Consider the following 26,717-nt stretch of genomic DNA (forward strand, 5'->3'; position numbering starts at 1 on the left):
AATTAGAAAATTATGGAAAAAAAAAAAAAAAGTGTGGGGCCCAAATGTTGTAATTGTGGAGGTGAGGGGGACCATATTGATAATTGTTGGGATTAATTTGCTTTTTATTTATTTATTTATTATTATTATATGTATAAACTAAAAGCAATTTTAATTAATTTATTTATTTTGAATATTCTCTCCCGGCTTTATGCTATTTATAATAAATAATAAATAATTAAATAAAATGGATGTGATTGCATTAAGTACAAAATATAATTTCTTTATTATAAATAAATATTATTTTGTGAACATTGTTATTATTAATTTTAAAAGTATTTTTACATATTTTTATCGTGGTTAAATAATAATGATATAATATGAATTTTAAAAAGTTAATATAAAGTTTTGGATATTATTAAAAAGCGTAACAAATGTAAACATTTTAATGTAATATAATTGGAGGATGAAAAGGTAACCTATTTTGGGTCTAACTTTATATTAAATAGACCAAAAAATTAATTTAATTAATGTAAATTAATAAAAATATCACTAAATTTTATATTTTATCGGTTTTAAAAATCTTCCATGTATCAATAATACCTTTTAAACTTTAAAAATTAAAATAAAATAATATTATTTAGTATTTTGTTTAAAAAGTATTCTTAAATTTTAAAACGTTTAATACAAAATAAAAAATAATATGACAGTACTATATTTAAAAAATACCCATAAAATTTACGTGAACCTCCTAAACTTTTATAAAAAAATTAATTTTTTTTTCACTGTCACGACGAAAATTGTCGGTAAATACCTCATATATTATATTTATTTTTAATGTTACTAAAAATTATGTAAATTTTTGAAAATATAAAGATATTTTTAAAAATTTAAAGAATAATTTTTTTTTTTAAGTTTAAAGATATTTTGAAACCATATTAAACATTTCCATCCAAAATTAATTATATATATATATATATAATGTGGGAATTTGGTCACCATTGATCGGGGCACGAGTATTTATAAAAATTGGTCACTAGCAAATAATAATAATTTGAATTGATATCATTATCTAGAAGAAAAAAATACCCGAACATTAGAGACTATATAGCATATTTAAAAATTTAATATGTGGGTTGAATCCATGCAAGTTGCTAGGGACACTTTTTTTTTTTTTTTTTTTTTTTTTTTTCNTCTTTTGATAAGGTATTGTCGCAGCTGTGCTGAGTGTCGACGGTGACTCGTCAATACATGCATGACCTTTTTTTGACTTGTACCGCACCTTTTATTCTAATCTTTTCTCACTAAAAAAAGAAAAGAAAAGATCTCGAACTTTAAAAAACGCTCATTCTAGTCCTTCAACTTTAAGATGTTTTTATAGATAACGTGGATTTATATGTTTATGTTAACGTGTTGACGTGAACGTATACATATTATTAAAATAATAATAAATCTTATTAATTTTTAGTAAAAAAAATGTTATATCAATAAAAAATATTGAAAGTAGAACGTGGCCCAAAATCTAAAGCTTGTGATGGCCCATAAATTGGAGTCCACGATACTTGTAAAGGCTCATGAAAAGAAAAGTCGGATTAAAAGTTTAGGGTTTTATTAACACGAGCTATATATTTGTGACTCGCTCGGATGAAGATTTAAGCTCTTAATCTATTTTATAAATTTTTGTTCGGTTCGGGTCAATTCGAAGTTTGGTTTCATGAACTCAAAATCGAACTGAATCTATTTCGGTTCAGAAAAATTAACCAAACCCAACACGAAATGCTAATCCAACCCAACCCTTATAATTCGGGTTGGATTGGTTCGTGTTGTCAAGTTGAATGTGTTAGACGAACACGACTCTCCACAATTGTATGATATTGTACACTTTGAGCATAAGCTCTCATGGCTTTGCTTTGTGTTTCTCCAAAAGGCCTCGTACCAATAGAGTTAGTATTCCTCACTTATAAACCCATGATCATTCCCTAAATTAGCCGATGTGGGACTTTCATCATCCAACAGAATGTACACCCCTGGATTTATCGGTCTAATGAAGAATTTGACCTGTTACAAAGTATCTGCACGACTTGTCTGCTGAAGATTTTATCTGGTTTTAGAATCAGGTATTTGTGTGGCAAAATTTGATGAATTTTCTACAAATAAGGTATGGCAGGGGACAAAGGTGAAAAATCCCGAGAGTGAGGATGGAGAGTATAACTCCAACCTTGCTCGGTTATGTCATCCCAAACATAAAGCCACAAGAAAAAGAACGAGTTGATCATTTCCGTCTCTTAATACCTTAGGGAGGGAGCACAAAACACCTTAATTAAAAATAAATTAACAATAAAGTTAATTTCGTAAATAAAAAGTAATTTTTTAAACGGTAAAATTTATAAAATTCGAACGTTAGGATTATAATAATTAATAATAAATGATATAACTTTTGAAAATAAGAAAAAATGATTTTTTTTTTCGCAAATAAATTATAACCGTTACCGTTTAAATTTCCATCACCATTTTCCAGACATCTCAGCCGTTGAAAAGCAAATAAAAGACAAAAAATCCAACATAACTCAGGTGGCCCCACCAAGATCTCCAACGGCTAGTTTTCCTGTTTTCCTCCACTTTCCTCGGCATATAAATTGGAAAGCCCTTCTCCTCCAACTTCACAGACAAATCCAATTCTTTCAATTCATTTTCCTCTCTCTCTCTCTCTCTCTCTTAAAATTCTCTCTCATCCTCGTCCATGGCTGCTCTTTTGAAAGCTCTGTTTCTTTTCGTCTTCGTCTTCTTCAGCTCGTCGGAAGCCAGAGAGATCTTGGTCGGAGGCAAAACCAACGCCTGGAAAATCCCTTCTTCTCCAGCTCAATCTCTCAATCAATGGGCCGAAAGCTCCCGGTTTCGTGTCGGCGACACTCTCGGTAACGTCCCTAAACTTTTATCATCTCTGCCTCCGTTTTAGCTTCAACTCGTACTTTCAAAACGTCCATTTTCTTCTTTAACGTCCATGTTTGGTTAAGAATGAGAAACATAAGTGACATCAGAAATCCTCTGTTTCTATCTTTGTCACTTTTCTTTTGTTTCTTCTCTTGCTCTCATACCCTGTTAAGAATTAGAATCAGATCGAAAGTACAATCTTTATTAGACCCTGATTGATTCACCCTCCATGGACGAACCTTGCGGAGGAACCTTTAGGTTTTCGGGGCATTGGATTCTCACGACTCTTCACAATAGTATGATATTATCCACTTTGAGCATAAGCTCTAGTGACTTTACTTTGGGCTTCTACAAAAGGCTTTATACTAATGGAGATAGTATTATTTGATTATAAACCCATGATCACTTCCTAAAGTAGCCAACATTCTTGCTACCGTTTTGTCCACCACTGCTCAGCGGAGGAACCCTTAGCTCTCGTGACTTTGATTATAAACCATTGATCGTTCCCTAAATTAGCCGACATTCTCGCTTTTGCTTTGTCAACCACTGCTCGCGCGGGTGCTTCCCTCTAAGACGGAACGCTCCCCTACCGATGCATTTTTACTTGCATCCCACAGCTTTAGCTCGCTTAGCTCCTTTCATCTTCGACGCAAGAGCGCTCGATCAATGAATTTACCAAGCACTCCCGAAGAATTATTAACATTTTTTTTATTTTTTTTTATTTTAGTGTGGAATTACGAGGGGAAAGATTCAGTGTTGAAAGTGAGGAAGGAAGATTACGNTTTATTTTAGTGTGGAATTACGAGGGGAAAGATTCAGTGTTGAAAGTGAGGAAGGAAGATTACGAAGCCTGCAACATTACGAACCCACAAGAGAAACTGGAGGACGGGAACGCCAAGGTGGAGCTTCACAACCCGGGTCCGATCTACTTCATCAGTGGAGTAAAGGCTCACTGCGAGCAGGGTCTTAAGCTTGTCGTCGTCGTTATGACTCCTCGTCACAGGTTCATCGGTATCTCTCCGGCGCCTTCTCCGGCGGAGATTGAGGCTCCGGCGGTTGCTCCCTCGAGTGGCGCTGCAAGTTTGAAGGTCGGGGTTTTGGCTGTCGTGGTGGGGATTTTGGGAGCTCATATGATTTAGGGTTTGATTTGTTTCCGATGTAACAGACATTCTATTTGTTGTTTCAAATTCGATGAAATATATTGATTTATTATAATTTTTTAAAAGAATAACAAGTAATTTCCATCTCGACTCATAAGCGCGTATGTGTGGTAAGATTTAGAGATCACTCTCCTATAGTTCCTACGATCTGATCGGGATTGGCAGAGGTTCTAGTAGTCTTGCAATTTTGTTCTTTTCAATCTTGCCTTGTGGGCAGACAAGACATGTTTTCGTGAGTTGTGTCACTACGTCCTAAAGGTTCGGCTAGTATTACACTTTTCAGGAGGACATAAGCTCTCTAACATCGGGACAATTGTTGTTCCACTGTCACAATAGTACGATTATGACCGGTGACAAAATTAAAAAATTAAGAAATTAAGGTAGAAAGTTATATAACTAATTAAAAAAGGTTATTTCTAAGATATATATAATTTTTTTTAATGTAAATTATTTATTATATAAAATAAATAAATAAATAAATAAATTTAATTGTTAATAATAATTATTAATAATTTATCACAACTATAAATAATTTATTTTAAAATAATTATTAAGATAGATTATTAAATAAACTAAAAATTTTAAAATGGAAGGCATATGCAATATATTTATTTAAATTGATTATTAAAAATTAATTAATTTAAACATCATTGTTAAAAATAATTACAAGACAAATGTAAATATTATTTATTTATTATATGAAATTAGATGATTTATTTAATGGTGAAAAATTAGGGATTCTTTGGAATCTTCGTTACGGTCATCGATTGACTTGAGTTGCGATGGTTAATTTCTACGCGCTACTCATTGTCGGTCGTTATTGCCTTCGCTCTCGCGCGCGTCTCTCTCTCTCTCCCACACACCCTGTGAGCTGAGGTTCACTTNGAGTTGCGATGGTTAATTTCTACGCGCTACTCATTGTCGGTCGTTATTGCCTTCGCTCTCGCGCGCGCTCTCTCTCTCTCTCCCACACACCCTGTGAGCTGAGGTTCACTTCCGCTTCCAATGGTGATTTTTACAAGCTTTTGATGTCTCTCTTTCTCGTTTGCTATTTGCTTCATCGTTTTTCATTCTTTAATTTCACGCTTCCGAGACGAATTTGCAGTATCGACTTATTTCAATCGTGTTAGGGTTTCTATATCGATCTGAAAGTCGTCACGATTTATGAGATTTTTGAAGTGTTCATCGTGTTACTATGTTTTATCTCTTCAATGAACTTGTCAATTAGTCACTGTAACTGTGTATTCATCGTCTGGTTAGTCTTCTCCCTACAAAAGTTTTAAGGGATAGGGNCTTGTCAATTAGTCACTGTAACTGTGTATTCATCGGTCTGGTTAGTCTTCTCCCTACAAAAGTTTTAAGGGATAGGGATTTTTGAGTGATCATAAGGTACACTGAAAACGATAGAGTTTCGTATATTTTGGTAATGTTGTGCAAATAATGATTGTTTTTGAACTTGATACCTTTAAACTGAAAAAGTGGAATGATTACTTGGCGCTTTAGCATATGTTTGATGTAAAGAATGTTATATTGTGTGTTGTTTTGAAATATTGTTGGTTGTTCTTGCTTAAGTTTAAATTACAACGAAACATGAACACAGAGATGATGGTTCTTGATTCCCGTCTTAGCAAGAAGGTCTTTTCATTACTTAATATGAACATGAATCTCTTGTTTGTGTAGAGATATCATGAACATTATGTTATCTTGAAAAACTTCTTTAATCTTTTGTAGTTCTATGTTTTAAGTTCTTTCCCTTCGTGTTTTAGACAAGTCAGTGATTTTCTGATGAGTTACATCCACATTTTTTGTTTAATTTGTAACGAATTATATTCTTTATCNTGTTTAATTTGTAACCAATTATATTCTTTATCTCCTTTTCATTCAGGCCAACAAGCANGTTTAATTTGTAACGAATTATATTCTTTATCTCCTTTTCATTCAGGCCAACAAGCATACCATCCTTCTTATGCAAACATCTCACAACAGATCAACTAGGACTTTTATGGATTATGATTCAATAAGTCAATCTATGGACGGTATGATTTATCATTGTATTAAAGTTTATTTATCACCTACTTTTGTCGTCGGTAGCAAGTTTAATCACCTGTCGAACTGATCAAAAGATCTTAATATTGTCGAGGTAAAGAAAATGCAGGGTGTGGGAATAAACAATTGAAGGTTTTGGCTTCTAAAAAGCTGATGTAGAAAGTAGAATATCATTATATGATTTTGAAGGCTTGCCATACCTTTCATCGACTGGTTGGTTAGTTTCATTAAAATGTTTATATTTTAAAAAGCTTTGCAGGTTTATTGATTTAGTAAGAGTCGAAATAGTTTCGTGTGATGGCATCCAAAGGATAATTTGAACTTATTACATACGAGGCTTTCATCTCGTCTGCGTGTCTTGTGACGGTTAGGACCTTTTCATGCATGTTTAGATTATACACCTTTCAATCTATATTCACTTAACTTTGGAGTTCAAACTTTGAACTTCAAAGCTAATATTAAATTCATCCACCGATGTGAGATCCCACATTGGTTGGGGAGGAGAATGAAACACCCTTTATAAGGGTGTGGAAACTTCTCCCTAGCAGACCCATTTTAAAGACCTTGAGGGGAAGCCCGAAAGGGAAAGCCCAAAGAGGACAATATTTGCTAGCGGTGGCTTGGGCCNTTGTTATTTCAAATAACTCAAACTCATCATCTTCTTAATTGTTAGTATCTCGGCTGCTAGATTGCCTGCTTATAATCTAATCGGTGTAACCCTTTCTTTTTTAAAATTTTAAATTATTGAATTTTCTGTTATACCTTTTGATCTGGTACAGGTATATGTGGCCTATACGAAAGGAAACTTAAGGACTTAAATCCGGCCATCAGAAATATCACTTATGACATTGCGGATCTCTACAATTTTATCGATGGCCTCACTGATATGAGCGCACTAGTGTATGCTGCCTTCACTTTATCACTTTTTTCCCCTTCCCCCCTACTCAAGAATAAAAATCGAACTTTTCGGGCTGTTGGAAGAACAACAGTTTTGCCCACAATCTTCAAAATGTTCTTTCTTTTATAGAATTTTTTCTGTAGGAATCATGAGCTGTTTAGTTTTACCCTATAGAAATCCTCTTATTTTGATGTTGGTTTTTACTTGTTCTTCTTTCAACTTAATCGAAAAGTAATTACAACAAAAATAACTATTAGGACATAGTCATATATTCATCACTAGGGTCCATGCTTGCATTGTCATAAAAACAGATTAAACAGGAATGTCAAAAGATATTTGGTAGAACAAAAAGAACTTGTCCGTCCAAGAGTTATTTTAGGTCTTAATCACTGATGAACTGAATGTCAGGCACTTGGTAGTTTAGATGGCCTTAAATGGAAGGAGTCATGTTTTATTGCACATGCATCGATCCATAAGCGTTATAGGCTAACTCATGAATCGATATTCTCTAAAGCATGTCGATCTATCTATGTTGGTTTTGAAGTTACAATATCTGATTTGATTTCACAGATTCGAGCATTCAATTCAGGGATATTTGCCTTATGATCGGCAGTGGATTAAACAAAAGATCTTTCAACATCTGAAGAAACTAGCACATTGAGACAGTTATAGACTACTGCATTTGTTCTCAATGACATTCTAAACTTCTGCATCATATGGAGTTAAAAAGGCACTTGTATGAAGAGTAAAAATTTATCTCGTCTTATCTGCCCTCGTTACGATCCCGGGTTTGCTATTACACGGGAATCCATACCTTCTATGCATGCATCTGTATCTAGAAAATATGTGTCCTGTTTTTCTCATCTTTCACTGAAAGTATCTGTTATGATCCATGAGGTTGTTGGCTGTTGCAGGGTGCAAGTTTTTTTTACCATCTTTGCAGGCTTCTATGGTTTGGGAAGATGCAGAACCTTGATTGATCCTCCTCACAGTCTAGTTAGTAGGAAAATCATTTGATATCATATAACATGATTTGGTTTTTACTTGAAGAATTTTACCATTTTCTTTCTTTTCTGAATTGTTCTTTAGAAGCAATTCGTAGAATAAAACTAAACAAAACAAAAGGATTATAAGTTTAATTTGTTGACTTATCTTAAATATTTTCGTTTCCTTTTTAAAAGTGTAACAACTTAAGCTTACCGCTAATAGATATTGTTTTTTTTGGGTTTTCTCTTTCGGGCTTCTCTTCGTTTTTTAAATGTGTCTGTTAGAGAGGGGTTTACACATCTTTATAAAGTATGCTTCGCTTTCCTCCTCAATTGATGTGGTATTTCACCATCTACTACTTTCAGGGCTCAGTGTCCTTTTGGGCACTTGTTTCTCTCTTCAATCGATGTGGGATCTTAAAATCCACCCCCTTTGGAGTTAGCGTTCTCGCTGGCACATCGCTCGATGTCTGGCTCTAATACCATTTGTAACAACTCAAACCCATTGTTAGCTGATACTGTCCTCTTTAGACTTTTCATTTCGAGCTTCCCCTCATGGTTTTTAAAAACGTGTATGCTAGGGATAAGTTTCCACATCCTTATCAATAATGTTTCGTTCCCCTCTCCATCAGACGTGGGATCTCACACTAAGGTTGAAATCAAATCACAAAAAACGATAAAGTTGTGTCAACATAAAACATTTTTTTTGGTCATTAACTTAGATTAAACCTTAATTCGATAACCCTCTTTGACTTAAGTGTATCTCTATGTCAACGTGTTAATTTCTAAACTTTAAATAAAAAATTTTAAAATTGAAATAAATACGTTGACGATACAAGAAGTAAGCATGCAAGTAAATCTAATACTAACTTTTTTAACGATAAATTTGAACCTCCAACATTTTTGTCGAGATATATTATATTTTTATTAGTTTATTTATTTATTTATTATTCATTTTTTAAAATTAATGTTTATTGAGCATACTGGCAACAAAAAACATAGAGGTGCCAAACAAAGCTGAATTAAAAAAAAAAAAAAAAATGATGGTCAATGACAGTGTCACGTAATTTGTGTCCGTATAAAATGGTGAAAAACTGGGTGACCGACGAATGAGAGACGTACCGTCACTCTACAACCTCTAACCAGCGGTAACATTAGTTATTTTTCCCGGGTTGCTCTGCTTCTGCTCCTGCACTGAAACTTTAATCTGATTCTTTCCTTTTTCCCTCCGCCCCTCCTCTCGTTACCGCGCCACCGTTCCCACCGGAAACATCTTCTAACCTCCTCAGCTCGTCCTTTTACACTGCTGGAACCCTAGCTCTGATTTCCTCGTTTCCATTCCCGTTGTAAGTTGTCTTGATTCTATCTGTTGGACCAATTGTACTATGTGCTTCGTTGCGTAATCCACTCCCTTTTTTGGTGCTTTTTCAAGCGAGTTGGTTTTCGTGTCGGTGTTTAGCTTTCTTGGATGTTTCCGTCTCTGGCTTATGGTTCGAGTATTGGTTTATGTTTGATTTTCAATTTGTCAATCTTAGGTTGCGGATTTTGATGGTTCTGTTTTCGATTAGTGTGATTTTTTAGGTGAACGCGCTTTGCTGCTGTTTGTTTATGGTTCACTGACTGAAAACCAAGACCGTGTCTTTCTAGGAAAGTTGAATTATAAAGGGATGAAATGTGTTTGGCTTTGGTCGTCTTAGTTTGTGCTCCGTTGTGAAATTTCGTGGCTACTTTGTTTTGAGGCTAAAAGTTGTAANGAGGTGAACGCGCCTTGCTTCTGTTTGTTTATGGCTCACTGACTGAACACCAAGACCGTGTATTTCTAGGAAAGTTGAATTATAAAGGAATGAAATGTGTTTGGCTTTGGTCGTCTTAGTTTGTGCTCCGTCGTGAAATTTCGTGGCTACTTTGTTTTGAGGCTAAAAGTTGTAAGAGCGTTAATCAAAGCATGTTGGGCTGTTCTGAGCTTTGTTAGTTTGCAATTCCACTTCCTTAGTTGTCTGGATAGTTATGTTCAGTGATTTATGAATTAAGGTTCGAGTTTTGACTACGGTTTTTCGATTGCCCTGACGTTTATGAATGCTGTCTAGAAATTGATGCAAACATGAGTTCATTTTCCATCACTCGGAAAAAGACTCCTTTCCAGAAACACAGAGAGGAGGAAGAGGCAAAGAAGAAGGTATTTGGTCTAAACTTGCTTAGTGGATTACACTATTTGAGTTTTATTGACTAGTCATAGTAATTTTATCTCGTTTTGTAGAGAGAGGAGGACGAAACTGCTCGATTGTATGCGGAATTCGTGGAGTCATTTCAAGGAGATAATGCACCCGGGTCTAAGACTTTTGTTCGTGGAGGAACTATTAACCCCAATGAGAAATTGAAGAGCGAATCCGAGGGTTAGTGCCACCACAAGTCTTTTCAATGCACCTGTTAATTACTGATAAAGCTTTTAAATTCATAATTCTGTTTATATCAGCAATGTGGATAAATAGATAGTTTTCTATTATTTTGGGGACACATTAATAAAAGTCTGGGCCTTTTTATTCATTCGCGGATGGCAGGTGAAAAGTCCAAAGATGGGGTATCTGTTCCAAAGAAGGGAAGTAGGTAAAGAAATGCTTTTGATTAACAATATTCTTGCTATTTTGATGAGGCAAAATCTGTTGGAAATTTATAATCTTTAATGCGACAATGATAATGAGGTTACACAGAATAGACGATAATAGATACAACTAGAGGACACTTCCCTGATGTTTTTTAGTTATGCAACTAAGCACATTATCCACATCCTTACTATTTCAACTATGGGAAAGAATTAGAGAACCATCATGACATGTCATTGCCCTGAAAGTTCTTTTTTCCCTTTTTCGTACTATGATCGTGTGTTGCAGTGAATTACACAAATACTTGCTAGTCAGTGGTGAATTCAGATTCTTAAGTTCAGCTAGCTCCTGTAATAGATAGTACTTTTTGATTTAAAAATTGCTACCTATTTTCCTATTACGTATATTCATATTTCTGAGTGCAACAGTCGGTCTAGCATTGCAATCTATGTATTTTTCTTCCCGAAGAACACATGCTCATGTACACACAAATAAAAAGGAAAAAGAAGATCATTGTACTCTCTTTTGTAGTTTAAGTTCAATGCATGTGTACTTTTCTGCAGATTTTACCCTAGCACATAGCCAATCCTTGCGATATAAGGCTAAATAGAATCAGTGTAGTTTTGGCTGCTACTATTAGCATGAGTTCTGAAAAGGGATCTATAATTGTAAAATTTAGATAGTTTTTCTGTAAGTATATATATTTGGAATTATTTTATTCTGAGAGTTGGAAATTACTGTCTTATAAAGAGGTTTTGTACTACTTTTTCTCAAGGATAATTCAAATTTCAATGCAAGTATTTGCCACTGCACCACATGCTTATTCGTAAGGAAGATTTTTAAATTGTTCTAAGAATAGAGGGATTTAAATTCATTTTATGTAATTAAGGATTTGAGGATCATTTGATATTAAAATGAAGACCAAATCTTTTCATCTAACATAGACTAGAAATTGAAATCAACACCTGAAAATTCATCGCGATAGGAAGGACTTTTGTAATCTCCATTAGACTTTTGTAAATTTCATTAAATGAAAAGAGACTAATGCTCAAAGGATACAAACTCCATAAGGAAGTGAAACAAGAACAAAGAAGGACAAAGGAAAAATAAAAGCATTCCAACATATGCCTGTATTCTGTAATGGGGAAGAAGCTGTCAGATACCAAGATAACGATCTCATTGAGAAAACACCAGAAAGTCTTAAAAGAAAAGACTGAGGAGTACCGAGACCCAGTCAAGATCATGCAAAATGTCCAACAAGCCAAAACATTCAAAACTACACCCCATCAAGCTGCACCAAGCTTTGAGCCAGAAGAAAATAACATCGAGAAATCAAATTGACGAAGTGCACTAATTCCTTTTGCACGTGACTCCCTGAAAAATCCTTCAGCCCCAATAAAGGAAGCCTTGGTCTATTAAGAACCATTCTACAAACTTCACAACGAATCATGGCTTGTAAAGAACTGCAAGTGGCCTTTTTTCTTCTTGCGCTATAACCCTGGCTTCTCTAGATAAATGGATTTTAATTCGCAAAAATTGGGGAAATATGCCAACTTTGTTACCCATCATTTCATATATAAAGGACATTTCTTCTGATGTAAAGATACCAGTGTTGTTACTTCTCTATTTGGCAGCTTTGACATTACAAAACTCTAGCGGATGCTTGTCATAATAGTCCATATTAACTCCCTGATTTATTGAGATCCTCACCATGCCAGGCCTTTTCTCCTTCTTTGGCATGATAAAATCTCAGAGTTCCAAAAGAAGGGTAAAATTTTCTACGGGAGCACTCCCATGGTAGAAAAGAATAAATGAAGATTCATATCTTGGCCATCCACGTCCCAAAAAATATTGAGAAGGATACAGTACTCTTGATGGACATCTTCGTTGAATTCTTTCTGCCGTATTGAGACTACAAAATTCACACAAACGCTTTTAATCTTTTGGATTTATCTTCCCATATTGTAGAGCATAAATTCCTCCATAGAAACTTTTTGTTATCATTTAACTTAAAGATTGTAGACCACCTTCCGAGCGAGCTCACGTAGCCAAGTTCAAATGTGGCAAAGCTGTCATGGGTTAGGTTGAGTTCACCGCCTAGCTAAATGCACCAATCATTTTTTGAGATAACTCAGGACAATGGTTGTTGGAAAGGTGAATCCATTGGCATAGAGCCACATCTAGTGGTCTTGGCATATTCATCCCCTAGTACAGCTATGACCAATGCTCTTGCATATAGCATATTCAATGTGCCTTTGGACTAAAGATAAACCTTACCAACTTCTTTGTTTTAGACATTTATGTGGAAGGAGAAAGAGCCAAGGGTGGTGAAATTTTTAGGATATGCGCCTAGCAGGCCATCACATGATCGGTGACACATTTGGTAGCGTTATTACCTTTTTAGCTCTCTCACAGTGTAAATTGAATGTCCCCTTTCATAATTATAGTTTATCTACGCTCTCGACCAATTGGAAAAGTTTTTTGTAATCCTTAGGATAGGGTTTTCTTTTGGGGAATAGCATGTTGGCCTGGTTTACATGACTTTCTATAAGTTGGGGCTTCTTTCCCCACTCTTTTTTGTAAATTTCATCTCATCAATGGTATCTTTGTTTTTTTAAAGAAGGAACCTATGTCGGGTNGCACTTTGTCTGAGTAGCAGATTATATTATTATTTTGTCATCATACCATCATGAGAAAGTTTAACTTATTTTTTCTTTGTCAATTTTTTTACCCTGTAATGTATTGAATTCTTGTTCTTCAATGCCNCAGATTTCTTTATGATAGTGCATACTGGGTCAATGGGGCCCGGTTGCGGCATGGCAGCAAAGGGGAGAGGGGAGTTTTGGGCTTTTAGGGACCTCAGGGGTCAAAAAAAAAAAAAAAAAAAAGGGTTTTNTGTGGCTCAACGCTTAAAGGAAGGGGAAACGTGCATATTTTTGGGTGTGTGATCTAGAAGGAACACGACTTTGAAGGGAAAGATAGAAAATGGGAGAAATGGAATGTCTTTCCTTCTTTCCACCAAGAAAGGGGATTCATTTGCAGTATAGATTGACAAATGAAGAAACTAATATAGTGCTTTACCCCCTTAAAAATATGAAAACAACTGCACTATCTCCAAACAAGGTCCAGGCTATTTAACTTGTCTCAAAAGATGATCTCATTTCCAGCAAACAAACTCAGACAAGTCAAATGGAATAATTCAAGATGGAGAAGCCTCTTGGTAAACCCTAGAAGTGGAATTTCTTTGAAAATGGGGAAATCTTGATTTAATAAGGTGAAATGAACAAAACNAAGTGGAATTTCTTTTAAAATGGGGAAATCTTGATTTAATAAGGTGAAATGAACAAAACAAGTACTTCAGGTTCATCTTTGAAAGGATTGTTTAGGAAGTTATTGCTTTGAAGAACAAATGATGGTTGTTGAGACCCATTATCGAGTTGGAAGTCCTTGAGACTATTAAGGACTTGAGAGGCTCAAAATATCTGAGCCCAAAGGGTTCACGTGATTTCTTCAAAATATTTCGGAACATCCTTAAAATAGAGATAAAGAAAATATTCAAACTCTAGGTTTTGATTTTCGTAATGATGGGCCGAGAGGCTGTGTAAAGCTTCTGATAGGGCTTATACAAGTAATCTGTCACCCCCATTCTTTTTGTTTTTGTGACAGACACATACCGAGTGGATTTGCTAGGCTAAAGCTTGTATTCAATTTTTTTTTTCCCTTACGGCTTNCTTTAATATCAACCTCCTGCAGTTTCCTAATGATATAGTTTTATTCCAAGGGGGAAAAGGTTGCATTGACCTTTTCAAAGCTTTGAAGTGAAGTTGAAGTGAAGCTTCGATGGGCAATTGGCTATTGTTGTATTTTGGGGGCTGTTTTGATGAAAAAAAAATCCTTGATGTGTTTCATTTTGAGATATGGCTATGGATAGAAGCTGAAGGAGGTTGGATGAACAAAAAAACGGTTTTTTGCTAAAAGTGGCACGTATTGGTCTCGATAATCTATTGGCTCGCAGCAGTGCCCTACTGACTTGACTTTGCCATTTCCCTTTTGGAAATTGACTCCCCATGAGCTGATAAAGTGCACTTATGGTGTGTGTGTGGGTGGGGTGGGGGTGCATGAATGAGGAACAATAGGTAAGACGAAACTTGATGTAGTAAGATTAGTGATTAATTAGAATTCTTGGTCAATTCCTTGGTTAATTAGGATTAAGATACTTCGTTTAATTAGGATTAAGTTTTTATAGATTAAAGTTCGAACTTGGAAACCTTCAATTTGATATTATGTTCCTAGGAAAGTTTATCGTAGATGAACTTTTTGAACAGAATGGCCAAAATTGTTTACTGCCTTTACTCTTCCTTCCCTATTGTTTCTTCAGAAAAAAGAAAAAAAAAAAGAAAAAAAAAGACTACCTCCCTTCCTTGAAGCAATCTATGCTGAGTTGGAGGTTCATCTTTAATAATTGTTTGCAGATATGTCCCATCGTTCATTCCACCTCCACTGGCATCCAAGGGAAAAGAATCTGACAAGAAGGTAAGTCTACTTGTCATGTTTCTGCATTATTTTGGATGGAGTCAGTAGGAACGGTATTTAGTTCTGAACTATTTTACAACTTTTAGGAGCTGGACAAGCCAAAGGAGAAAGAAAAAGGAAAGTCTAGGAACATCGATCATTTTATGGAGGAGCTGAGGCACGAGCAAGAGATGAGGGAAAGAAGAAATCAAGATCGCGAACATTGGCGAGAAGGACGCCATGGAGAAAATTCAACAGTATGTGCTTTCAGCACCGAGTATAATATCTTTTTAATCTCTCTAAGATAGCAGGGGCAAATTATCTGCTAGTTTCAATTTATTTTTGGCATCGCTCTAGCCTTTTGTTCTAACTCAGACAATAAGGTTCTTGAGAAGGTGCCTGCTTCTGCTTTAACTAAGTTAATTTGACAAATGGTGCAATATAATTTCTCTATTTTGTATATTCCATTACACAATGCATGCNCTTGAATGCCCAATGACTTACCCAGCAATTTAATAATCAATTGACTTGTGTCATACTTGCAATATGATTTTATATAAGATAATATGAATTATTAAATCAGTAAATGACGTAGTCCAAAATTTCATCTGTGACTGCTAAGTTTTCTTATTACTACATTGTTTGGTTTGTCCTCAGAAAGATAAGATAGAAACTTTAGTTTGCAAGCGTGTTCATGTCTGTTGGACACTTTGGCACTCCTGACACTTGTTGGAGACATATTGGACAGCAGTTAGCATAATATATACATGTTAAATACTAGTTTTACAAAGTTAATTAAGTCCAACATTTGTTAGCGACATATTGAACATTTTTTTAGTATAATATATAAGGAAAAAAATAATAAATTTTGAAGTGAAATACCTCAACCTAATAATACAAGCATGTAAATGCATAAGCATATTGAGTTTGAAATTCCTTCTTGTATAAAAATGATGTATACTTTTTAGAAAATATATTTTACTAAATGTATCATTGTTGTGTTCTTGTTCTTGATATTTTAAAATGATTGTCACCATATTCGTGTTGAATGTATCTGTCTCATATTTGTATCCATGCTAAGGCTTCGTAATTTCAATTTGTTTTTTTTTTCTGTTTAGAAAATTGACTTTTATCTGGAGAACAGTATAAATTGATTAAAATATTTATGTGCAGGAGTCGTTGTTTATGGGTATGAACTGAAAATTGGATGGGGAAAGTCTGTCGCTCTTCCATCTCAAGCATTACCAGCACCTCCTCCAGGTCATATGGCCATTAGAAGTAAAGAGGTTCGTTATTTCTACTGGATCTACATTTGAAGTAGATAATAGCAATTGAACATCTTTTGATTTCACCTTCTTTGATCGACAGGGTGCCACCGTTATCTTATCTGGCTCATCAGGACCGCCAGTCACTTCTGTCCCAAGTCAAAATTCTGAACTGGTCGGATACCTTTAATTTCTACTTAACTTTCATTCTCTTCTACTCAAAATGATTGAAATCGGTTCTGTCAGAATGTTATGTTTGTATATTTAAATATTAGATGGAAACACACCTTTATTTTTATTATTGTCATCTGTTTAGACAGCATTGGATTTGTCTTCATTATCGCATAAGACTTTGAAGACTCTTTATTTGACATAAATGAAAAAGTATTTTTGTGGTTATTTGAATTGTTATGAGGTCTCGTCAAGCTATGGGTCTTTTTAGTAGCAATGTGTAGCGTTATCATTAACCACAAATCATTGAACTTTTGCTTTAGTTCTTATTGTTAGGATCTCTTCATCTGTCATGTTATTTCTTCCTCTTTTATTAATTTATATATTGGATGTCAATTAGGAGTCCAACGTTAATGTAATTNGTGTTGGGTGACCATTTATTACTGAATTGGATGTCAATTAGGAGTCCAACGTTAATGTAATTCTTGTACTTATAAACAATTGTTTGCCCAGCTAAAGTATAATTTATGCTGCTTGTGTCCATAGATTTTTTAGAAGTTTCTCATTTACATATTTAAGCATCTTTAAGTAGATTTGAGCTCAGAAAGCATAGCCATACTGCTTCCTTGTCTAAGAAGTTACTGTATAGAGCAATTGTTATATGCTTACTTATCCAAGATATTTTAGCTTATGGCACCTTAACTTTTGAGGGTTGTATTTTCTCAATATAATATAATCCCTTTCCTGCTCGTTGCATTTGGATCTTGGTCCAAATTTCTTGATGTAAAAAACAGTGTTCTCTGTCAGAAAGGCGTTTTATACCTTAATTTTCTCAACCTGAAATGAGGTTCAACTATTCTATTTTATTCACCGAAGTTGTAACTGATGTTGATAGGTTCTGACACCCAATATTCCGGATATTACTGTTGAACCGCCTGAGGATGATCATCTCCGCCATGTCATTGACACTATGGCTCTTTACGTTCTGGATGGAGGTTGTGCCTTTGAACAAGCTATTATGGAGAGGGGTCGGGGAAATCCTCTCTTCAACTTCTTGTTTGAGCTTGGTTCAATAGAACATACTTACTATGTTTGGCGACTTTACTCATTTGCTCAGGTAAACTTCTTATACAACTATTAGTCCAATTTATCATTCGGAAACCTACATTTCTGATGTATACTGTGTATCCTATTTATACTTGAATATAGGGGGATACTCTTCAAAGGTGGAGAACTGAACCTTTTATCATGATAACTGGTAGTGGGAGGTATGTTAGTCTGAACCTATTTGCAGGGGTTGTTTCCAAATCTTCTTTATATATATATATATATATATATATATATATTTCTATTATATGGTAGCACTGTGTGCCGACCCTCAATCAATGCCAGAAATGTTAATTGTGTTGAATCTGCAGATGGGTTCCACCGCCTCTTCCAACTGCTAAAAGCCCAGAGCTAGAGAAGGAGTCTGGTCCCACATATGCTGCTGGAAGAAGCAGAGTAATTATCACTTTAAGAATTGGATCCTATTTCTATATTTCTGCATTGTGCATTTTACTGAACTAATTTTTCTGTATTTTTTCCCTTTTTTTGTGGTGGGGGGGATCTATAGCGTGCGGAGCTTGAAAGAACATTAACTGATTCACAAAGAGATGAGTTTGAGGACATGCTTCGGGCATTGACACTAGAAAGGAGTCAGATAAAGGACGCAATGGGGTTTGCATTGGATAATGCTGATGCAGCTGGAGAGGTAGCTATGATATAAAGGCTATTATTGAACTGCATGTGAATAGATCTACCTATATGGATGGTCTTCTTTATCCTTTTCAAAACTAATAATACTAACACTACATTAAAGGCGTTAAAGCCTACCAGCTTGTTTTCTGTGTACGCCTTTTCTTTTGCTTCTCAGACCATCACTTATTTGTTCTCTTNTTGTGTATGCCTTTTCTTTTGCTTCTCAGACCATCACTTATTTGTTCTCTTCGTTGATCTATTTAATTTTTTAAATTGCAGATAGTTGAAGTTTTAACAGAATCTCTAACACTGAGGGAAACTCCTATTCCTACCAAAGTTGCACGGTTGATGCTCGTGTCTGATATCCTTCATAACAGTAGTGCTCCTGTCAAGAATGCATCTGCATACCGCACAAAGTTTGAAGCATCATTACCTGACATCATGGAGAGCTTCAATGATCTGTATCGCAGTATAACAGGGAGAATTACGGCAGAGGCCCTCAAGGTAGAATTATTTATCATCTCACCTATAGGTAGCGGAGCCCAACTCGTGATTTGTCCTGTATGTGCTAATTGAGTTATACCTATCTCTAATTATGCAGGAACGAGTACTGAAATTGTTGCAAGTATGGTCCGATTGGTTTCTGTTCTCAGATGCTTATGTGAATGGATTGCGAGCCACATTCCTTCGCTTAGGAAACTCGGGTGTGATCCCTTTTCATTCATTGTGTGGCGATGCCCCAGAGATTGAACGGAAGGCCAATAGTGATAATTTAGGAGATGGGGGTAAAATCAATCAAGATGCTGAATTGGCAATGGGAAAAGGAGGAGCTATGAAGGAGTTAATGAATCTTCCCTTTGGAGAATTGGAAAGAAGGTGCAGGCATAATGGATTGTCTCTTGTTGGTGGTAGAGAAATGATGGTTGCACGTTTGCTGAGCCTCGAAGAGGAAGAAAAACAGAGTGGATTTGAACTTGATGAACACTTAAAGTATAGTAATTCTCATTCTGGTAGATATTCAAGTAGCTCGAGAGAAACTAAAGTTGATCGTGATCGAGCAGAAATTTCTGGATGGAATCGTTTTGGGGATGATGATACAGATTTCCAAAGGATGGGTTCTGTGCCTTTGGCTCAAACTCTTTCCATTCCACAGCCTGAACTAAAAGGCTTCACGAAGTCGGGGAAAAATGAGCCCGTTTTGCCCATCTCTAAATGGGCGAGGGAGGATGATGAAAGTGACAATGAGCAAAAAGGAGGTACTAGAGGTCTTGGATTAAGTTACTCATCTTCTGGAAGTGAAAATGCGGGCGATGGTTCTAGTAAAGCCGATGAGATGGACATTACTACGGAGGCAAGTATTCTTATGCAACCTGATAATGGGTTGAATGAAGAGCAGAGGTACGTAGTCCATTTCTAAAGCTGACAATTTCTTTCTTAACTGTTTAATTTATTATTTTTCAAGATTTAGAACTGGTGGCTTGTTGGCCCTGCTAGGCATTGATCCATGAATTCCTTAGAGAATTTTATTTGAAGTAGAGAAGTGTGACATCATAGAGAAGCCTTTTAATTTTATGCGCATCTAAAATGAATTATGAGAATCTCTGTATTTTGCTTGATGTTCGAATGAATATATTGTGACAGACAAAAGTTAAGACGTGTAGAGGTGGCTTTGATCGAATATCGTGAGTCCTTGGAAGAACGGGGCATCAAAAGTGTAGAGGAAATAGAGAGGCGGGTTTCGATTTATCGAAGACAACTAGAATCTGAACATGGATTGTCAGATTCCAATGAGACTGCATTAAGGAAGAGTAAGTTTTATTTCATTAACTTTTTGGACAGGAGATTCTACTATTGTTATTCATGCTTGATCTGATCTTTTCAAATAAACTTCGAGTATTTAGTTTATTATGCAGTCTTTGTGTTTTCATTTTCATCTAGCTTTTAAGCTTTTGCTATTGTATTTTGTCGGTCACTTATGTTCGGGTATGATCCTTATTTTGTCACAATGTCATGTGTCTCAAAGAAAGTTCAATGTTTAAATGAATCTTGTTAATCCTTTTACTGATTCCAAATTGACCCTGTAATTGTAACAATGGGATCCACTTTTCTTGTGTGACTGAGACATTGCGATAATCCTATTGTTTATGTTTTGTGTTGGCTGGTATTTTCAAAACCCCCTTACTCTGTGTACCTATGCAGGGAGGAGGGATAGACCAGATGACAGCAATGATTCATCAAGAAAGTTGCAGCGTAGCCGGAGCCATAGCGATAGCCCAGTACCAAAGTCATTCAACCGAGACAGGGACAGGGAAAACGACGTGGACCGGGAGCAAGAAAGATCAAGAGACAGAGATGGCGAGAAGAGTGGAAGCAGAGAGAGGGACGATCATGACCGAGATAGGGGTAAAGATAGAGACAGGGATAGGAGAAGACGAGCAAAATAAGAATCGTTCCGATCAGATTCTGCCAAGGAAGTTCATGTCTAAGTCGTGTACAACGTGTTCCCAAACTTGAGGCAGTCTCTCGCAATCAAGAAACGTGAAAGTTTTACTCGGATGTCGTGGAGAAAAACAGCATATTGTAGTTTGTGTTACCCGTTCGTGTTTAAAGAAAAACAAGGTATGAATGTTATGGAGAAAAAAGGGGAATTTTACTCATCCTGTGTATGGTAAGATGTTAAATTATAGGCAGAAATGTTGTTGCCCATCAAAGTGAAAACTCCCGTATGATCATATTTGTCCCAAATATTAGGTTTTTGTATTGGAACATTTTCTTCACCATTCCCTATATCCCCTCTTGAAGAGCCGTTTGGTATAAGAGATCGAATTGGTATCTTACCCATTGAGTTATGCTTTGATTAACGTCTCAAAAACTTTATTGTAGAAATTTTTTACTTCAATGATTGGACATGCAAACTAGAAATACCTTTCCTTTGATAAGAGAAGAGATTACTCGATCTATTTCTGTATCACTCATGATATTTATAATAACTTGGGCACCCGTTTCAAATGCATATCCCATTTTTGCACAGCAGGGTTATGAAAATCTACGAGAAGCAACCGGCCGTATTGTCTATGCCAACTACCATTTAGCTAATAAGCTCATGGATCTCGAAGTTCCACAAACGGTAATTCCTAATATTGTACTTGAAGTAGTTGTTCAAATTTCTGTGCCTGATACTGTATCTGAAGTAGTTGTGTCATTTAGCTAATAAGCTTGTGGATATTGAACTTCCACAAACGGTACTTCCTAATACTGTATTTGAAACAGTTGTTCAAATTTCTGTACCTGATACTGTCAGTTGTTCAAATTTTTGTGCCTAATACGGTATCTGAAGCAGTTGTGCCATTATGCTAATAAGCTCGTGGATATTGAAGTTCTACAAATGGTACTTCCTAATCCTGTATTTGAAGTAGTTGTTCAAATTTCTGTGTCTGATACTATATCTGANTAATAAGCTTGTGGATATTGAACTTCCACAAACGGTACTTCCTAATACTGTATTTGAAACAGTTGTTCAAATTTCTGTACCTGATACTGTCAGTTGTTCAAATTTTTGTGCCTAATACGGTATCTGAAGCAGTTGTGCCATTATGCTAATAAGCTCGTGGATATTGAAGTTCTACAAATGGTACTTCCTAATCCTGTATTTGAAGTAGTTGTTCAAATTTCTGTGTCTGATACTATATCTGAAACAGTTGTTCGAATTTCTGTAAGAATTGATAAAAAAATCAAATGAGAACTGAGAAGAAGCTGATATTTCATTGTATTGTAGAAAAGAATCCAAGAATTGGAGGAGTTTCTTGTCTTTGAATCTTCCCCATCCAATAATTAAATAGTTTACAAAATTTTGATGCAACAGAAGTGGAACATGCAGGGGGACATCCAGACATTCTTACACTGAATCTATACCTTGTTTGCTTCATATCTTTATCTACAAACAATTTCATACCATTTTAGCTTCGGTATCAGAAAGCTTCCTTCTGATTATCTATGTCAATGCCATTCACAAGAGAAACCAGTTCAATGTTATTCGCTTCAGAAATCTCGTTATCGACGTCTGAGCTCGGCAGTTCGGTTATAAGAATCGAAGAATTCGAATCACCTCTAGGCACCAAAAACAGCATACAAAGAGGAGCAAGTCTCAAGAAGTTCCTTAACAAAATGGCTAGCCATAGATTATGAAACTTCGTTCGTGTAACATTAAGGATATGGAGCAAGAACCCGCCTCCCCAAGACGCCGAGAGAAGTCCAACATTGTCGATCGACATAAGCAAAGCGAAGAAAGTGCCCTCAATGCCTCTTGGACAAAGCTTGGAGCTTAGAACTAGAAGAGGCATCCATTTTAGCCTGTTGACAAGCTGATGCACACTCTCATCTATCACAATGAACAAATAATCTGGTAGTCCAAATTTCAAGTTTAAACGTAAAACCAGCAAGAAATCCAGCATCCCAGATAAACTGAATATCAATTGAGTCCAGAACAACAAGTCTCGGAACTGATGATCCTTAAGAACATATTGGTACAGTAAAGCTCCTAAAAGTGACCCAACTGAACCAATTGAGAATATGAAACCAACATTTTCCTGCATCAAAGTAGTTCAGCCAGCTCAAGTTCATTTGGAAATAGACTAGAACAACAAGCATACTCGTTCGAGGCGTCGAGTATCATAGATATCATGGCTAATAAGTACTACGAAGAGCTAAGACAATATCCAAAGAAGTTGAATGATGGAAGAATAAGTCGTAGTAATATCAGAAAAGAATCATGAAAATTCGAACGTTGATGTAGTTATATCAAGGCAACTAATGAGATTAGGAAAAGAGGACTCATTCTAGTAAAGTACTAAAATAAAGAATAACAGTAAAGAAATTCCCATTTAGGTCCGATTCGGAACCCTCCGTTGTTTCCTTTCCTCCCGCACCCTTTCCTCGAAACGAGAAAGAAGATGGTACACTCGAATTGTATTATTTAAGTGCTTATTGCTCGTCAAAGATCCTACTTCTACAATTGGTAGGTCACCGGATTATTCAAATAAGTTGTGTTTTCTCTAGTTTTTCCATGTTAAAACTTCCGTACCACACACTAAGAGAAAAGGGGAGAGATGTTCGAAATTACTATCACAATCAGACACTTTGATTCTATATCATCTTTTTCTGTATCATAGGAATCAAATAATAAATCTTGTTATGATACCTGAGAAAATTTCGGACCATCTTTTGAGTCAGTGTACCAATAGAACAGGCCTTCATTGATGTCCAGGCACAGTGCAAGGGATAGATACATATAGAGGCATGGCCTCCAGACATTGGGTATCTTCAATGTCATCCACATAGCCTTCCCTGCACTGACAAACTTGTCACTTACCTGTCTGTAATTGAAGTTTGGCATATGAGGTTCATTCAGTAGAACTCCAACCAATAAGACAAGCCCTCCAGGTATTGCTAACAAGCCATACACTCCCTATCATGGAAGGGAAAAGTATGTGAATTTTCCATGAAATGAAAGAATCAAGCCTTGATGTAATAGAGTTAATATAATAGGGAACCTTGGGGCCTATCAGATGAACAAAGATACCGCTAATGGAGAAGCCAAGTAATGCTCCAATGGAAGAACTCAAGGCGCACAAGCTTTGCAAATCAGCTGCAAGGGTAGGATGAAAGCTGCTGTTCTGTGCTACACAAGCATCAATGGTGACATCTGCAATGGCTACTCCGGCACTTCCCACGGTTAACAACAATATTGCGAGTGGAAGATGCAGCTTTTCGAGTAATGATAGTGAAAGCAAGGAGATTACACCAAGAAGACCTGGAATAGAGAAGAAAGAAGTAGGGAAATTACAGACGTTTTGCTATCAGATCAACTTCTAAATGATATGTGTTCTTTGAAAATGGAAAGTAAGAAAGTTTTTTTATGTGCATAAGGAGAAAAGGTTTTAGTGACGTTGATGTTAGGAATTACGGATCTCCACGATGGTATGATATTGTCTACTTTGAGCGTAAGCTCTCGTGACTTTGTTTTTGGTTTTCCCAAAAGACCTCGTACCAATGGAGATGTATTTTTTGCTTATAAACTTGTGATTGTTCCCTTAATTAGCCAATGTGGGTGTGAGATCCCACATCGGTTGGAGAGGAGAATGAAGTATTCCTTATGAGTGTGGAAACCTCTCCCTAACAAACGTGTTTTAAAACCTTGAGGGGAAGCCTGGAAGGGAAAGCCCAAAGAGGACAATATCTGCTAGCGGTGGACTTGGACTGTTACAGTGGGACTCCCTCCCAACAATTCTCAACAATCCTCCCCTCAAACAAAGCACATCATAGAGCCTCCCCTTAGGTCTATGGAGCTCTCGAACAATCTCCTCTCAATTGAGGCTCAACTCCTTCCTCTAGAGCCCTCGAACACAGTACACCCTTTGTTCGACACTTGAGTTACTTTTGACTACACTTTCGAGGGTACCAATTTCTTTGTTCGACATTTGAGGATTCTATTGACATGGCTAAGTTAAAGGCATGGCTCTGATACCATGTTAGAAATCACGGATCTCCACAATGGTATGATATTGTCCACTTTGAGAATAAGTTCTCATGGTTTTGCTTTTCATTTCTACAAAAGGCCTCATACCAATGGAGATATATTCCTCACTTATAACCCCATGATCATTCCTCCCTTAACGCCAATGTGAGACTCCCTCCAAACAATTCTCAACAATCCTCCCCTCGAACAAAGTACACCATATAACCTCTCCTGAGGTCTATGGAGCCCTCGAACAAAGTACACCATTGGTTCGACACTTGAGTCACTTTTAACTACACTTTCGAGAGTCCCAAGTTCTTTGTTCGACATTTGAGGATTCTATTGACATGGCTCTGATACCATGTTAGAAATCACGGATCTCCACAATGGTATGATATTGTCCACTTTGAGCATAAGCTCTCATAAATTTGCTTTTGGTTTCCCCAAAAGATCTCATATCAATGGAGATGTATTCCTCACTTATGAATCCATGATCATTCCCTAATTAGCCAATGTGAGACTCCCTCTCAACAATCCTCAACAATTGACTATATCTACACGTTCAGATTCAGCTCACTTGCACACAAGGAACAAGTAATGATTATTTACAAACATTCCAAAAGGTTTCCTTACACAAGAAAGTGACTTCCAATGTTGTTCTTAGAGATCTGATATTCAAACAATTTAAACCAAAGTGAAGAACCTGATATTCATATCTAGCATATAATTGAACAAGACAGAAGGTATTGATTTTTACCTGCAAAAACGAAGTATGGCCGCCTGTGATATCCAAAAATGGGCACCAAATCAGTGAAAAGGCCCCATATAGGCTTAACCATCCAAGGAATTGAGGTAATCCCTGAATAAAACTGTGCTCCAGATGGCTGCACTTTCTGAACATCCTTCATATAATACTTGGTTGCCACACGGTTAAGCGCACCGCCCAATCCCTGACTAATTCCATAAACAATCACTACTCCTAGCACAAAACTCCAATGCATTTCAGCAACAAGTACTTTGAACCAGTACAGAGCCATGCCAATACAGCCCCCAGACTCTCCCTGTGGCTCATCTTCTTCCAAATCTTCAGCAGATACTTTGAGTTTCTCTTCCTCCACCATCATTCTATGTTACAACAAGGATTTGTAGCTTCAAAATCAAGAAAATAAAGAAACCCTTTAATCAAAATCGAAATGCCCCAAATGGGTTCATCTCAAAAGCTCCAAAAAACAAACAAAAACCTCTAACAAGCTCAATTTCTGCCAAGAACTCGATCTGGGTGTGAGGAAAAACAATGAACAGCTTCCGAATAGATGAGAAAATGTGCGCTCAATCGAAGAAGATGACCCATCTTCTTCCTAGAGTGGTTTGACCAACAAGAACTTGAACAAAAGGGGGAAACCCCCATTTTCAGATCTAGGTTTTTTACTGCTAGAACATTTCCTATTCAAAGGGTTAATACAAAACAAGCTTCGGAAGGAAGCTGTCAAAGAATTTTTAAACAAGAAAGTCAATGGAAGCATCAATGGCTCGAGCAGCACACCGTTTTAGGAGAGGTTTGAGTATCAGCAAAGAGAGATGAAAAATACAATAAACCTCAAGATCAAGGGGTTTTAGTAGAAGGAACACGTGGCAAAATCGTAATGGTTCAGTGCAAATGGGGACAAGGATGAAGGAACTTGTCTAAAGAGAGTGTTTAAAGGTTAATTTGGCTCTGTGATCGAAGCAAATCTCATGACTAATCCAATTTGGGCCGCCGTCATTTCATTAGATGTTTTTCAATTGCTAATTATGTCCACGTGTTGTTGATTATGTTTTTTTTCCGCCCACCAAAACTAATTGTTTAATAAAAAATGTTACTTTTACTGTCTGAACTCAAGAGGCTAGATTTTGTTGCCGTTGAAATTGAAAATTN

The 26,717-nt window shown here is 36.2% G+C and overlaps 4 protein-coding genes across 5 annotated transcripts; 3 read left to right on the top strand and 1 right to left on the bottom strand.

The window, feature by feature from the left end:
* The first annotated feature begins 2,641 nt into the window (after positions 1-2,641).
* On the top strand, positions 2,642-4,137 carry LOC111798830 (early nodulin-like protein 3). The gene is made up of 2 exons (XM_023682168.1): positions 2,642-2,894; positions 3,703-4,137. Exons 1-2 carry the CDS (start codon positions 2,720-2,722, stop codon positions 4,047-4,049), a joined length of 522 nt encoding a protein of 173 aa, XP_023537936.1. The 5' UTR covers positions 2,642-2,719; the 3' UTR covers positions 4,050-4,137.
* An 830-nt stretch (positions 4,138-4,967) lies between these two features.
* Positions 4,968-7,945, top strand: LOC111798168 (enhancer of rudimentary homolog). Of its 2 annotated transcripts, XM_023681170.1 has the most exons (4): positions 4,968-5,078; positions 6,013-6,106; positions 6,896-7,016; positions 7,585-7,945. In XM_023681170.1, exons 1-4 carry the CDS (start codon positions 5,076-5,078, stop codon positions 7,673-7,675), a joined length of 309 nt encoding a protein of 102 aa, XP_023536938.1. In that variant the 5' UTR covers positions 4,968-5,075; the 3' UTR covers positions 7,676-7,945. The 2 variants fall into 2 exon arrangements, with proteins under 2 accessions (XP_023536938.1, XP_023536937.1); XM_023681169.1 differs by lacking the exons at positions 4,968-5,078; positions 6,013-6,106 and adding an exon at positions 6,127-6,333.
* A 1,200-nt stretch (positions 7,946-9,145) lies between these two features.
* Positions 9,146-21,142, top strand: LOC111798763 (protein RRC1-like). The gene is made up of 16 exons (XM_023682088.1): positions 9,146-9,346; positions 10,088-10,176; positions 10,258-10,393; positions 10,559-10,604; positions 15,073-15,133; positions 15,220-15,419; positions 16,275-16,398; positions 16,481-16,552; positions 17,444-17,665; positions 17,758-17,816; positions 17,967-18,051; positions 18,164-18,301; positions 18,568-18,792; positions 18,890-19,686; positions 19,930-20,096; positions 20,488-21,142. The coding sequence occupies exons 2-16, from the start codon at positions 10,102-10,104 to the stop codon at positions 20,730-20,732; spliced, it is 2,652 nt and encodes an 883-aa protein (XP_023537856.1). The 5' UTR covers positions 9,146-9,346; positions 10,088-10,101; the 3' UTR covers positions 20,733-21,142.
* An 882-nt stretch (positions 21,143-22,024) lies between these two features.
* LOC111799262 (probable folate-biopterin transporter 2) lies at positions 22,025-26,348 on the bottom strand. The gene is made up of 5 exons (XM_023682734.1): positions 26,044-26,348; positions 25,560-25,951; positions 23,838-24,097; positions 23,486-23,752; positions 22,025-22,874 (listed from the first exon to the last, which is right to left on the bottom strand). Exons 2-5 carry the CDS (start codon positions 25,924-25,926, stop codon positions 22,257-22,259), a joined length of 1,512 nt encoding a protein of 503 aa, XP_023538502.1. The 5' UTR covers positions 25,927-25,951; positions 26,044-26,348; the 3' UTR covers positions 22,025-22,256.
* Between the last annotated feature and the right edge of the window lie 369 nt (positions 26,349-26,717).

Source organism: Cucurbita pepo, chromosome LG07 (genome assembly GCF_002806865.2).
Source record: "Cucurbita pepo subsp. pepo cultivar mu-cu-16 chromosome LG07, ASM280686v2, whole genome shotgun sequence".
NCBI lineage: Eukaryota > Viridiplantae > Streptophyta > Magnoliopsida > Cucurbitales > Cucurbitaceae > Cucurbita > Cucurbita pepo.